This window comes from Rissa tridactyla, chromosome 15 (assembly GCF_028500815.1).
Source record: "Rissa tridactyla isolate bRisTri1 chromosome 15, bRisTri1.patW.cur.20221130, whole genome shotgun sequence".
NCBI lineage: Eukaryota > Metazoa > Chordata > Aves > Charadriiformes > Laridae > Rissa > Rissa tridactyla.
The window spans coordinates 10,165,774-10,178,077 of NC_071480.1; the positions used below are offsets into that span (position 1 = coordinate 10,165,774).

General features: G+C 35.8%; 1 protein-coding gene across 8 annotated transcripts in view; it reads left to right on the top strand.

Annotated features, from left to right (window-relative positions):
- The window catches only part of STXBP4 (syntaxin binding protein 4), a 77,295-nt gene that overhangs the window by 28,872 nt on the left and 36,119 nt on the right, over nucleotides 1-12,304 (top strand). For all 8 annotated transcript variants that reach the window (XM_054221665.1, XM_054221663.1, XM_054221662.1 and 5 more), the window contains 4 exons: nucleotides 4,537-4,713; nucleotides 6,803-6,919; nucleotides 7,345-7,394; nucleotides 8,575-8,708. In XM_054221665.1, coding sequence (XP_054077640.1) covers nucleotides 4,537-4,713; nucleotides 6,803-6,919; nucleotides 7,345-7,394; nucleotides 8,575-8,708 — 478 coding nt within the window. The remainder of the gene's footprint in view (nucleotides 1-4,536; nucleotides 4,714-6,802; nucleotides 6,920-7,344; nucleotides 7,395-8,574; nucleotides 8,709-12,304) is intronic.

Below are 12,304 nucleotides of genomic sequence, written 5' to 3' on the forward strand. Positions count from 1 at the left end.
ATTCACGTACTGCTCTTGTTGGGAAGGTAGACTTGGACAAAGATGGTTTAAGATGGTCTGTTAGAAGTGGCAGCAATGCCCTTTTTCAACCACCTGAGGTCCTCCTACTTTTATTTTTCAGTCCAGTACTGTCATGTGATGGTGAAGGTCAGCTTTGCAGTACCAACCTCCAGGGCATAAATACTCTAATAGTCTAGTGTGCATTTTAAGCAACTGCTGTTGAACAGTGAAATGAAAAATAAATAATAAATCATATGAAATTACATATGTAATGTGTGACCTATTTTAGGAGATACAAGCAGGCTTTTAATGGAAATTTTAGTTCTGTTTATACTTGGTGCATTTTCAAGTGTTTTATATGTATTTCCGTAGTTCAGAACGAATGTTGATACTGAGATTCGTGGTGATACAAGGTTTTAAAAAAATGGGCTACTTACAGTACAAGTTGCCATTTAACTTATGGTGATGCATTCTTGCTCGAGCTGAAGTTAGTGAAATGAGTTAATGAGTACATTATTGAGCCCTTATGGCCTGATTAAAAGTAAACAAACAAACCAACTTAAGTATGTGCTTAAGGTCTTCCATATTCAGTACAATTTAAACATTATTTTCTTTTAAATCGCTGCTTTCCTCAAGAAACGAGGTTTAAAATTAGGATGCAGTCTGCCAGTCATATATAGGAGTACCTTTTGTGGTGTTTCTATTGTCTACTATTTGTGAATTGCAGAGATTACAGCTTAATTAGAACAGGCGTACAACTGTTCTGGTTAATGGACATGTTTTGTTAGTACTCATTAATCAAGTAGTGCTTGAGTTGGTAGCTAACAGGATAAACAAACTCTTAGGGTTAGAAATATTGCTAAATTTGAAACTAGGTAGTAATTATTTTTCTAATATTGGTCTATGGCAATTAAAATATATTAATTGATATATTTTTATTTTCATATTGTAATATAGCACTACCTTTAGGTCTTCCTTGAAATCATATGGAAGCTGAAATTGGCATAAAACATAGAAAGGCACTTTTGAGTACCTGAAGTCCTGTCAACACCATGAATGTGAAATCCGTAATGGTGTCTTTGTCTTTGGGGACGAGTCTGACTGTGTTCTGAGCTGCCTGAAAGTCCTGGGTCTTGCCAACCTGAATGAGCTCTTCTTTACTACAGCTTTTTTATGCAGTTATTGTCGGCTGAAGCACCTCAGCTAAACATAGTAAATGTGAAAGGTCGTAACGCTGTTTGTGGTATCCCATACTGCTGGACTTGTATTTCATAGGGCTAAGATTTGCCATTCTGTGCTTGTGCTTTCTGAGGGGAAAAGAGCTACTTTGAAGTCTAGGATCTGAATGGCTACTATTTTGGAAGCAGTATAGAATTTATTTCACCCTTCCTTAAAGAAGTGTTGGGTTTAGTTTTACTTCATTAGTTTTTTTATTTTAATATATAGTAAATATACTCAAAGTTCTTTTAAAGGATGTTTCAGCATACAATTTTTGTGAAATTAATGAATAAACATAACTGAATTGTAACTACACTTTTTCGTGTAGTTTAAAAGAATACCTTTGTTCCAGTGTTTGTGGTGGCTGGAATATTATTCAGATAAAACCTCCTGACACTTGAATTTATACAAGGAAGAAATAGAAACCTGGCTTTGAAAGAAACCTGTACCTTCGGATTGATTCTATAAGGATTCGGTTTCTCTCCTCCAGCCTGCAGTTTCTTATTTGGTGTAGTGGCTTCATACCAGATTAGGACAAATGGTCCCATCAAGCTTTTGTACAGATGAAATATTAGCAGCTGCAGATTCCATTTCTGTTGCGTCTTCCATCATACAAGCCGTTGAATGGGACAGGAGAAAATGTTGCTGAAGCGTGCTGTGATCCATCTGTTCTTCACTGCTGGGGGCCCCTACCAGCTTAAGCAGGAGAACCCACCAAGTCACCGCGGTGCCAGCTTCAGTAACTGTAGAGCTGGGAAACCTGATGGTATGGTTTCCGTTTGTGCCTCCCTGCTCTAGCAAACAGCTCTGGTTTGTCAGAAAATTTTGCTAATTCAGTTGTAGTGTGGATAATCGTTTCCTTGTAATGTAAGAATCCATTGTTCGTTAATTATTCCTTTAGGTCTTTCACTGTTGAAATCTGGTCATACTTAGTCTGCTATTATAGAGAAATTAATATTCAACAATTGGGTTTCTGAAAAAACAATGAAAGGAGTAAAGGCAATTCTGGATTATAAGAGATTAAACCTTTATCTCAAGGAGGTCTCATTTCAAAATGAAGACCTCCCTTTTCATTATAGCAATTTTCCCATGACTTTTCTGATGTCAGTTTACTTAAATAATTCCTATGTGTGCATTTTTAAGATGCCACCCTTTGTCAAGGCCTCTGTGTTCATTTATATTAGTCAAACTTAGCAGCAGAGCATCTTTTCTTTTGTCTCCAAGAGTCTTTTTCCCACCTCCAGCCTATTACTGAAGGTTTCTAAATCATCCTTGGTATCAGCAGGGCCCATCTTTTCTGCTATTGAGTCACAGTTTCTTATAGTGGCGAGAAAATGCCCTCTACAGAGGCAGTGATTTTGACCTCTACTGATGTAGTTTCCTAACTTCTTAGAAGCCCCTGTGTTCTTTGAATTAATTCTAGGAAAAAGAACTGCTATGCGCAGGTTGCAGGAGGAGTGGAGTTTTCTGGTGGTCTTTCAGTGAGTGCTTTCAGTCATGGCCCCTTGCACTGCTTTTAGTGCTGTGCCAACAGACAACTGTATAACGAACTAGTTGAATACCAGAAAAACATGCAGGAATAAACTTTTGAATAGTGTGTGTTTCCAGGTGGAGATGATCATCGTGTAGAATAGGCTCATCGAATGCTTCGTGCTTCCAAAAGAAAAGAAAATAAAAATCATTATACTTGCTGTCAAATTAAAGGCTATTTAAATGTACCTCCTATCACTTGTGTTTCTAGAACAGAAACCTATAAAACACCAATGTCATCTGTATTCATTAATGGTGTTGCTGTTTGCTACATGCAATCACTTCTTCTAATGCTTTATTTTCTGGGACCAGAATGTCCCTGGCAATCATCCAAATTGGTATTATATTGCAAAACCATTATAAATATGAGGAAGATGATGTCCTATATATGTCATTGAGATTAGCTTACTTATGGCCTGAAATAAATAGGTATTGTTTATTAAGGCTAAGAGTGTACAGGTTAAAAGTTATCTGAAACTGAGATTGGTAGATCATTTTACGGAGAAAACGTTATGAAAAATCATAGGAAAACCTGACTTGAAGAATATTGATTGCACGGAACAAATGCTTCTAAGTTAGGAAATAATAGAATTAAATCTGCCTTTGTAAGCTCTCTAGACATTTATATTATGACACCTGTTAAATATTACATGACATTTCTTCCACAAAAATTGGAAGAATTGGTCATTTAGGTTTTTCAGAAACAGCAATTTCAAGTCTCGTTTCTAGAATGTTATGTCCTACTTACTACAGATTCTTAGTATCTGTTTCTTCTCTACCTCTGCCCGTTTCCCCTCTAGTCCCATTTCCAACCAGGATATAGTTGTAACACTAAAATACAATAAACTAGGAATAGGATATTCACCCAAATATCCTTAGCTGAGGGATTTGTACAAAAAATTTCTAACTCTGTGAATTAGTATAATTTAAGCTTATAACTTTATTGATTCAGGAAATCAACATAAAGAGAATTTTTCCACAGATTAACAAAAAGCAAAGGGGGAAGATGTTCTACTGCTTTTGGTGCCAGTGAGCCTGTATGTCTACGTTTTTTGATGAGCAGTTTGTTTGTTTGTTCCCAGTGTAAACTCATTTGTTGTCCAGACCTTTACTTTGACTTTTAAAATTTACAAATTAAACTTAACTTGAATTAATACTCAGTAGTAAAGTGAACTGAGCAATATCCTTCTCTAAATCAGATTTTACAACATTTAGGATTTGCTTTGGCTGAATTAAAAGCTAACGGTTTCTAATTTTCTGTTTCCTATACATTATTTATATATAAATTTTATATAACACTCTTCAGTGATAACACAGGATAATGATATAAAAGCAGGAACTAGGCAGAAAAATAAAAACTAGCACTTATTTTGAGAACAACGTCAACTGAATACTTGCATTAGGAGTCCATCTACGTGATGTACGAACTTTGAATTGTGTGAATTCAGGCAATAATAGTAAAAGGAAATAACGTCTCATTAAAGTACTTTTTTAGTATGGAAGTGATGGGGCAGATTAACAGCACCAGATGCATTTCTAGAAAACCTTTCGTTCGATTAGATTTAGAGCAATCATAGAATTCGTAATTTAATTTATTAGGAAAGTTATCTCTCTCTGTAAATACCTGTTTTTTGTTTGAACATAGTACACTTAAAAATTAGCAATTGAACCATCTAACCATGAATACTGAAAGGCAGCCCTAATGCCAACTGCAGTATTTTTGAGCTAAATCTGTACTTCTTTGTTAGCTGCAGTTGTAACTTTTCAATTAAATCTTATCATCTGTAGGAAGCCAAGGCAGCTGTAGAAGAGACAAGAGCCCTGCGAAGTAGGATTCATCTTGCAGAAGCTGCACAAAGGCAGGCTCGTGGAATGGAGATGGACTACGAAGAAGTAATTCACCTATTAGAAGCTGAAATTGTAGAGCTGAAAGCTCAGCTCACTGATCATTCTGGCCAAAATAAAGTAAGCAAAGCAGTCGCCTGTCGTAGTTACCATGGTTTCCTTGCTGTTGTCGTGTATCTTGTTTTCATTTTCTTTTCATCTGCTTTTCTAAAGTAGGTCACTGTTTGTCTTGTATTATTCAATAACTGGAATGATGTGTAGTGAAGGGGGTAATGTGAAGTGTACGAGTCTTCCTTTATCCAGATATCTTTGGGCTCGGAAAATAGGAGCTAGAAGCATATGTGGATCATAGGTCAAAATGGCACCTCTCAAGCGTTAAAGCACAGAGTAGTTTCTGGACTGCAGATATATTGTCTTTAAAGATTATAGGTATATTTGTATGCTTTTGTATTTATGTAAAAATGGCCTTCATCTTTATGTTTCTGTTAGGCAAATAATAACAATATGGTCCCATACTGTTCTTAAATAAATTTAGATGTAATCAAGATAATCATTTTAATGCTACTAACAGTATCCTGCCAAAAAAAGATATATTTTTTTTAATTGAGCCTCATATTTTAAAACCAATTCATCTCCAGGGAGGCGTTTCAAATCATGCTAAGAAATAAATATTGGAGGCACTCTTAAATTTTTCCCCATAATTGTGAATCCGTTCTCTACACGCAGTTTGAACAAGTGCAAGCAGGTTGGCATTTGTGTGTTTACCTTGTTTTTCTCATGAAAAATGAATGTGCATATGAACTGATGAAAAAAACCTACTGAAATGCTGCCTTACTTCATCATGAAAATCAATTCAATATTACAAGATATTAAAAGGTAAAACCGAGCTCTATGATACACAAGTTTGCAAAGAAGTGACATAGCAAGTACTTGTAGCTCGCAGGGAGGAATTCCTCTTGTCTAATTGTGAGTGTGTGTGATGAGATGAATCACACCCTAGAAGTTCTTCTTTCTGAACATCTGGGTGAGATCCCCCATCGTTTATGGCAGGTATCTTTGAAGCATAGTTTGTTTTCTAGGACTTGAATAAATATCAAAATCTTAAGAAACTCAGAGCGTGTGGGTTGCTTTCTTAGAGTTTTGTTTCTGAGGTGCTAGCTTGAATTCCTGAAATTCTGAGAGCACTTGAAAATCTGAGTTGAGACTTGATTCTCTGTGTTTCTTACTCAAAAGAAAATCAATATCAAGTAGGTACCAACTCTAGCATACTCTTTTTAATATAAGAGAGTGAGGTCCCTCTGAGGGCTTGCCAGCTCCTTCGCCAGTAGTGGATAGTGAGATTACCAAAGAAAGGTGTTTTAATCAACACTGTTTGACATTCAGAGTGATCGCGATTCTGCTGCTTTGTACGATGTATACAAACAAATGTGCATGCTCATTTGCTTCGAGATAATAACTGGGTTTTGGTGGGTTTTTATACGGGTTTTATAGTAGGAGATCACCTACAGTGATGTAAAAGTTTATTTTTAATGATAGTGATATTTTCTTAATTTTGGAGAGTATTTTGGTCTAGATCTTCTGTTCAGCAAACAGCTTAACTAAACAAACATGCCCATATACGTGTGAAGACTTTGCTCTCACACGAACTCAGGGACTCAAGCTGAAACCTGGGGCCTCCAGAACTTGATCTAATCGGACTCACATTCTGTATAGCTGAAGTACAGAGGAATGCATAACACCGATCAATACGTTATACAAGTGCATGCAGAGAAACCCTGGGGGGTAATTTTCTCCAAGATATGCCATAATTGCTGTGTTGGCCAAAGGCTGTACAGATGCAAACTAGTGGATTGCATTTGTTCACATACTGGCTATTTATGCCACCCTGCTGAGAGATGCAGTCACCATCAGGTTGGTACTTTTGACCCATTCATGAATCAGTTTAAACTTTCTTAAATTTTAGCCCTAGCAGTGTTGTTAGCTGCCAGTTTCAATTTACCTTTATATCATTTGCCAAAATCTGTTGCAGTTTGGGAGCTGATTTACCAGCAGATCAGGCATATCTGCATCAGGAGCAGCTACGTTTTTCAGAGATGTAGAAAAGAATGTATCTTAAACATATCAGACATCTATTGCAATTCACACCATGTATCTGTGTGAGCCATTGGAGGAAATTATTAGAATAAAAACCTTAAAATGTCTTGCCCAGGATAACATCCAAGACTTGAGAAAGAGAGTGACAGTGCTTGACTGCCAGCTGCGGAAATCAGAATCAGCTAGGAAGACCTTTGAGGTGGCTACTGAAAAATTGCTGCAATTTGTAGAGGTAAATTTGCCTTTCGATTCTAAAGATGGTGTATAAGTGTACAGATCCATGTAGGAATTTACTTAATTTTTATGTTTTGCTATACACTAAACAAATGAAACGGATCAGATGATACTTTTTTTCACATAATTTTTCACTAACTCATGTCAATTTCTGTGAAATTCCCCAGAGGAAAAAGGCAGAAAATGCAATATCTGATAATATTTTGAAATGTTATGAAACAAAAAAAGTGATTTATTATACTTATGTAATTTGAAGGGGCTGTAATATTTTGATTTTTACTTTTACACTTCTAGCTGGGAGAAACTAGACTCTTTAATTACAGATCAAATTCCTCACACCCAAATGGAACATTGAATTATAAGGTATTAACGTTTTGACTGTGTTGATTTATCAACTGTTAACTTCTTGACTACGGCCAACAGGTTGTGCATGAAATACTCTCGGATAACTCTACTTCCTCAACAGTTTTAAGGTAATGCAATGGCATAGTTATTAATATTTAAATGGCAATATTAATATTGAAAAACTCTTCTATTGTTTCAAAGTCTCCAAAAACTGTCTTGTAGCTATTTTTCCTATATTTTTTGCAATATGTTTCTGAGTGTCATTTTACTGGAGGAGGGGGAATGGCATGAATTATAAATTAGGCTTTCAGGATTCATCTTCATTAAAAACCTCGGAATTAAATTAAAACAGTTAGTAATTACATAGCTATGGTTGTCTGGATGTTTCCATAAAGTAATTATGATGTGCTAAGGATTAATTAAAATTGCAAGGAACCTTAAATGTGGGTTATAATTTTTTTTATTTTTTTTTTTTTTTAGATTTGCCCAAGTAGTTCTGAATCATCATTAATCCTGTGGCCTATAAATAAATTGATAACATGTATATCCGTTTAAGTTTTATTACTTTTCTTGTTTAAAAAGGTACCTAGGAATATTCAACAAGTTTTAGAGCAGCCTTTGGTCCTTCAGAATATCAGCATGATTGTGCCTATATATCCCAGACAGTGTGCCATTAATATTTACGTTAACAGTAAAGTTGTTTGGTTTCTGTTCTGCCATGTCAGTAAAGCTCTCAAGGAAATCAAATCTATTTAAGTGAAGTTACCTGGAACTTTATTTAAAAAAAAAATCTGCAGGATCAAATCAACTATTATATTGTAGATGTCTGTGTTCTCATATGCCAATTCTAATCAATTAAGTGCAGTTTCCATTGGCGCTGCACAAGAGTGATGTTGCATATTTTATGAAGTTCGTAGACTTTATGTTAATAAATGGATTAAAGTATAAAACACAAAGCTAAAGTGACAAACTGACTCAGTAACAGCGTAGAAGATAAGAATTGGGTCCCCTAAAGCAATGTCCTTTCTTAAATGCTAATATGAAAATTACTTTTAAGTAAGTTATTTTCCTGACACCCACTGAGTTTTTGACACTAGATTTTGAGACGTGAATGTTGATTGAACTTTCCAAATACCTTTATTGTACAGACAGAACTGCTTCTGAGGCAAACTCATCAATTTGGTAGTATGAATCTCTTCTGTTCAAACAATGAGACCAAAACCAATCTAGAAACACAAGTTTGCTTTATTAAAAGTAACCATTTCTTCTATGTTACAAATAAACACTTACTATTTCTTGTTCTTTTAGTGATAGAAGAACAGCATTATCTACTAAAACACTTCTTGCACGGTTGGGAAGGATTGGACCTCCTGTCACAACAGCTCTTGCAGCAGAAGCCAGAGACCTTGCCAAGTCTGTCCGTGCCATTTTGGAAGTAGATTGTGAGTGAGCGTGTGCGTCTTTGTGTGCGCGTCGGCATGTATACATCCACATAAATACTTCCTTTCTTCCATCAAATGTTGTGGCTTTAGCATCTTGCTTGCTAACTGAGAGTAGTGGGTTTCAGTAGTCACCATGTGGGGTTGTTTTTCCAAATGTGGAAAAAGGACCCTGAGTAGAGGATCTGCTTGGCTTGGGTTAGGACTGTGCTATAGCCAAGGGGTCCAGAGTCCTGTGTCTTTCAGAATGGTAGAAGACCTACAAACGCAGGAAAAGAGCTGCTGCTGCTAAGGGCTATCCCCTTTGTTTTTCTAACCCTAACCCTCACCATAACCTAAACTTACCCAACCCGCCGTCAGAACCTTCCCTTACAATTGGATTGGGCAGGTTGGATGGGCTTTGAGTAACTTGGTCTAGTGGGAGATGTCCCTGTCCATGGCAGGGGGGTGGAACTGGGTGATGTTTAAGGTCCCTTCCAACTCTCACCATTCTATGATTATATGACTGTTTTCATATGGTGATTTGGCCACTGTTCTGTTGTGTTCTTCACCCAGTAGAATTTGTTCAGTGTATTTAATTCCAATTCCAGTGCATTTAATTCCAAGACTACAGAGCTTCCTTAATTCCGTCTGCTTAAGACTTAGTCAGTACTTCCTAGGAAGTACTGCAGAATAAGGAAAAATTCGTATCTGTCTAGAGTTAGAAGTGGTTTTCCCTATTAATGACCTTAAAATATTAAGTGCATTTCCTCCTTAACTTTAAGCAGATATCCCAGGATAGTTTATTGCATGCATTTTACCAGTGTCAAATGGGTATAGTAATAATAATTACTTATTTAAGTAAATTTGGTATATTTTCCAATTTACTGAAGGTTGTGGAATAAATAACAGTGAGACTTCTATGGAAAATACATAGAGTAAAGAAAGAACAAAAAAGTAAATCAAATCTTTATAACGAACTGCATCTTGAATTATAATGAAGTCACAGAATATTTCTGGATCATAAATGCATCAGGTATTTCTTCATGTTATGTCTGAATAGCACGTATGGGTTTTTGTTAATTGTCAGTTGAAAATTTATTCTGTTTATATTAATCCAAAGAGAAGAGTTTGGTTCCTCTTTTACTAGCTTATAATAAGAATACAATGGTTTAATAAATCAAGAAAATATTTATTCTTCTGAGGTTTCACCTAGGAGCAGGTAGATTTCTGAAAAGACCTCATAATTCAGAGACCTACAATACATTTCATCCCATTCTAGAAGGGTTGATTGGGCAAGTGGTAATTTCTATGCACGCTGAAATTAGTCACCTGTTACAGAGTGCAGAAAAGCCAATGGATGGTACTGGAGACTTCAGTGATTTGCTGCCATGGAGCAGATTATTTAGAGATCTCTCAGTGGATTCAATTTTTCTTTTTACTTTTATTCTTCTGTTTCCCTTGCCTTTTGCACAGTCTCTTTACTCTCAGGTTCATCAACAGGCTTTTATCTAACAAAGACCTCACAAAAAGAAAAATGGAAGTATAATATGAAAATGTTATTTTGGTTCTTTTAATAGCATTCATCACTTTTCTAAAAAGAATATACCAAGGACTTTCTGTAGTTCAAGATCATCTTGATCTAAACATTAGAAGGACATCAGAAGTAAGCATCACATGGGGTTCTAGAGACTTGGGTTTCCTTGTCTCAAAAGACATCACCTGAAACTCATTTCCATTGACCTTGATGGGCTTTAAACAAAAGCAGTGAATGCAGTCTATCAACAGGACTTTGGAATGTAAGCTTTAATAACTCGGTGTCTTAAACCATGCAGATATAGATCCTTCTTCCAAGATGTGAAGGATGCATCAGAAAGAGAAGATTTCTGCAAATTCTTAGAAAGTCAGAGCATTATTGTTAAGGATTCTCAAATGTGATTTTTGAGGTCAGGAAATGCCCTTGAGGAAACAATTCCTCCAGAGCTTTTAAATCTGGTATCAATTCATTAGCAAAGAAGATAGATATTTTTACTTAAAATTGGATGTGAACTGGAAAAATAAATCATTCGTAGCACCAGAGGACAGTGCAGGTTCAGTGTCAGCTCAGTATGAACTTTCATCAAACTATAATTAGAATATTATTCCAGGCTACACTTTTTTCCTGGAAAACATAAAGCAGAAAATTAATGCCAAAATGAGGAATATGAAGATTTCCAGAATCATGTAAAACTACCAGAATTTCCTGGCTGTAATACTCTTAACATAATACAAACATGTAATACAAAACAGATTGTTTACGGAATGTTATTCTGCTGAATTTACATGAATGTGTATCAAAGCGTTTTAATGAAGATTTTATTGCTTTAGGGAGTGAACGTAGCCTGCAGTTTCATTTGGAGATACATGTATATCCTCGGGTCAGTAACAGAAAGCTGTTCCCATTGGTAAAAATAATGCTAGTTCATGAGCAGTTACTGTAATAAACTGCATGCAGTTGGAAATCTAAGAAACAATTGTGGCTTCTTATACGACTCCAGGTCCAGATCATAAAAATGTGTATTTTGATCGTATTTACCTATAGTTGAATTACAGTTTTAATCAAGCTTAGACGGATTGATTTGCAAAAATGAAACAGAAATGGCCTGACACATTACAGGAGTTTTTGGAAAGCTGGTGAATTATGGTTGACAATAATCGTTGTATCAAGGATTTGAATATCCTTTTTACATTGTTTAGCAATTAATTTAGAAAGGGACTGAATAAATATATTTGTTGAGGAAATGTTTCAAGATATGAAAAATGTTTTATTTGACATTATTTATGCAACACTTATTTATTAAATCAGTCTATGGAGAAGAAAACAAACCAAGAAGATAAACAAATTTTTCAGAATTGTCCGGAATATTAGAATTAGAGTTACTGGTGGAAGTGAAGAAAATAAAAGTGGCCAGAAGAGGAGATAATTCTCTTTCCACCAGTGACAGTGGTAGAGTTCTGTCGCATTGAGTTGTTTCTATCACACTGCACAGGAAATCGTGCAAGGAAAACCTTTAGTTCTAAACGCAACTGAATTCTAACATGTGGCTGTGGCAAACATAATAGGTAGGATTCACGTTAGAAAGCTCTGGATCCACAGCGGGGATCCATTTTTATGAACCTGAGGGTTAAAAATAGCTCTGCAGAGAAGGATTTAAAGATCGAACGTCATCCTTCTGAGTTCATTCTGATTTGGAGAGTATTACAGATAGATTTGGGCTCTGACGAGCTTGTGCATGAGATTAAAGCTTGAAACCTCGCTCGCTTTAGTTAAGGCAGAGTAACTATTTAATAGCATTCTGTCTGCAGTCCTCTGTGCCAGATTCTCACAAAACATTTCCCATGTGATCTTCAGTTTTCTTGCAGATGGGCTGTCAAAAAGGGGGCTCTTGTGTATGTAGGATTTCATAAATATCATGCATCAAAGAAAAAAGTAGAACAGACATTATATTGCAGACTGAAGGTTTTCCTTTTTTTCTGGAAAGATGTCCACAACATAATAATTTGTTAATGAATTCTTAGAGAATTGGAGTTAATATTTTTGAAGGTTGCTAAATGGATAAAAATGTTTAGCTGGGCAACCA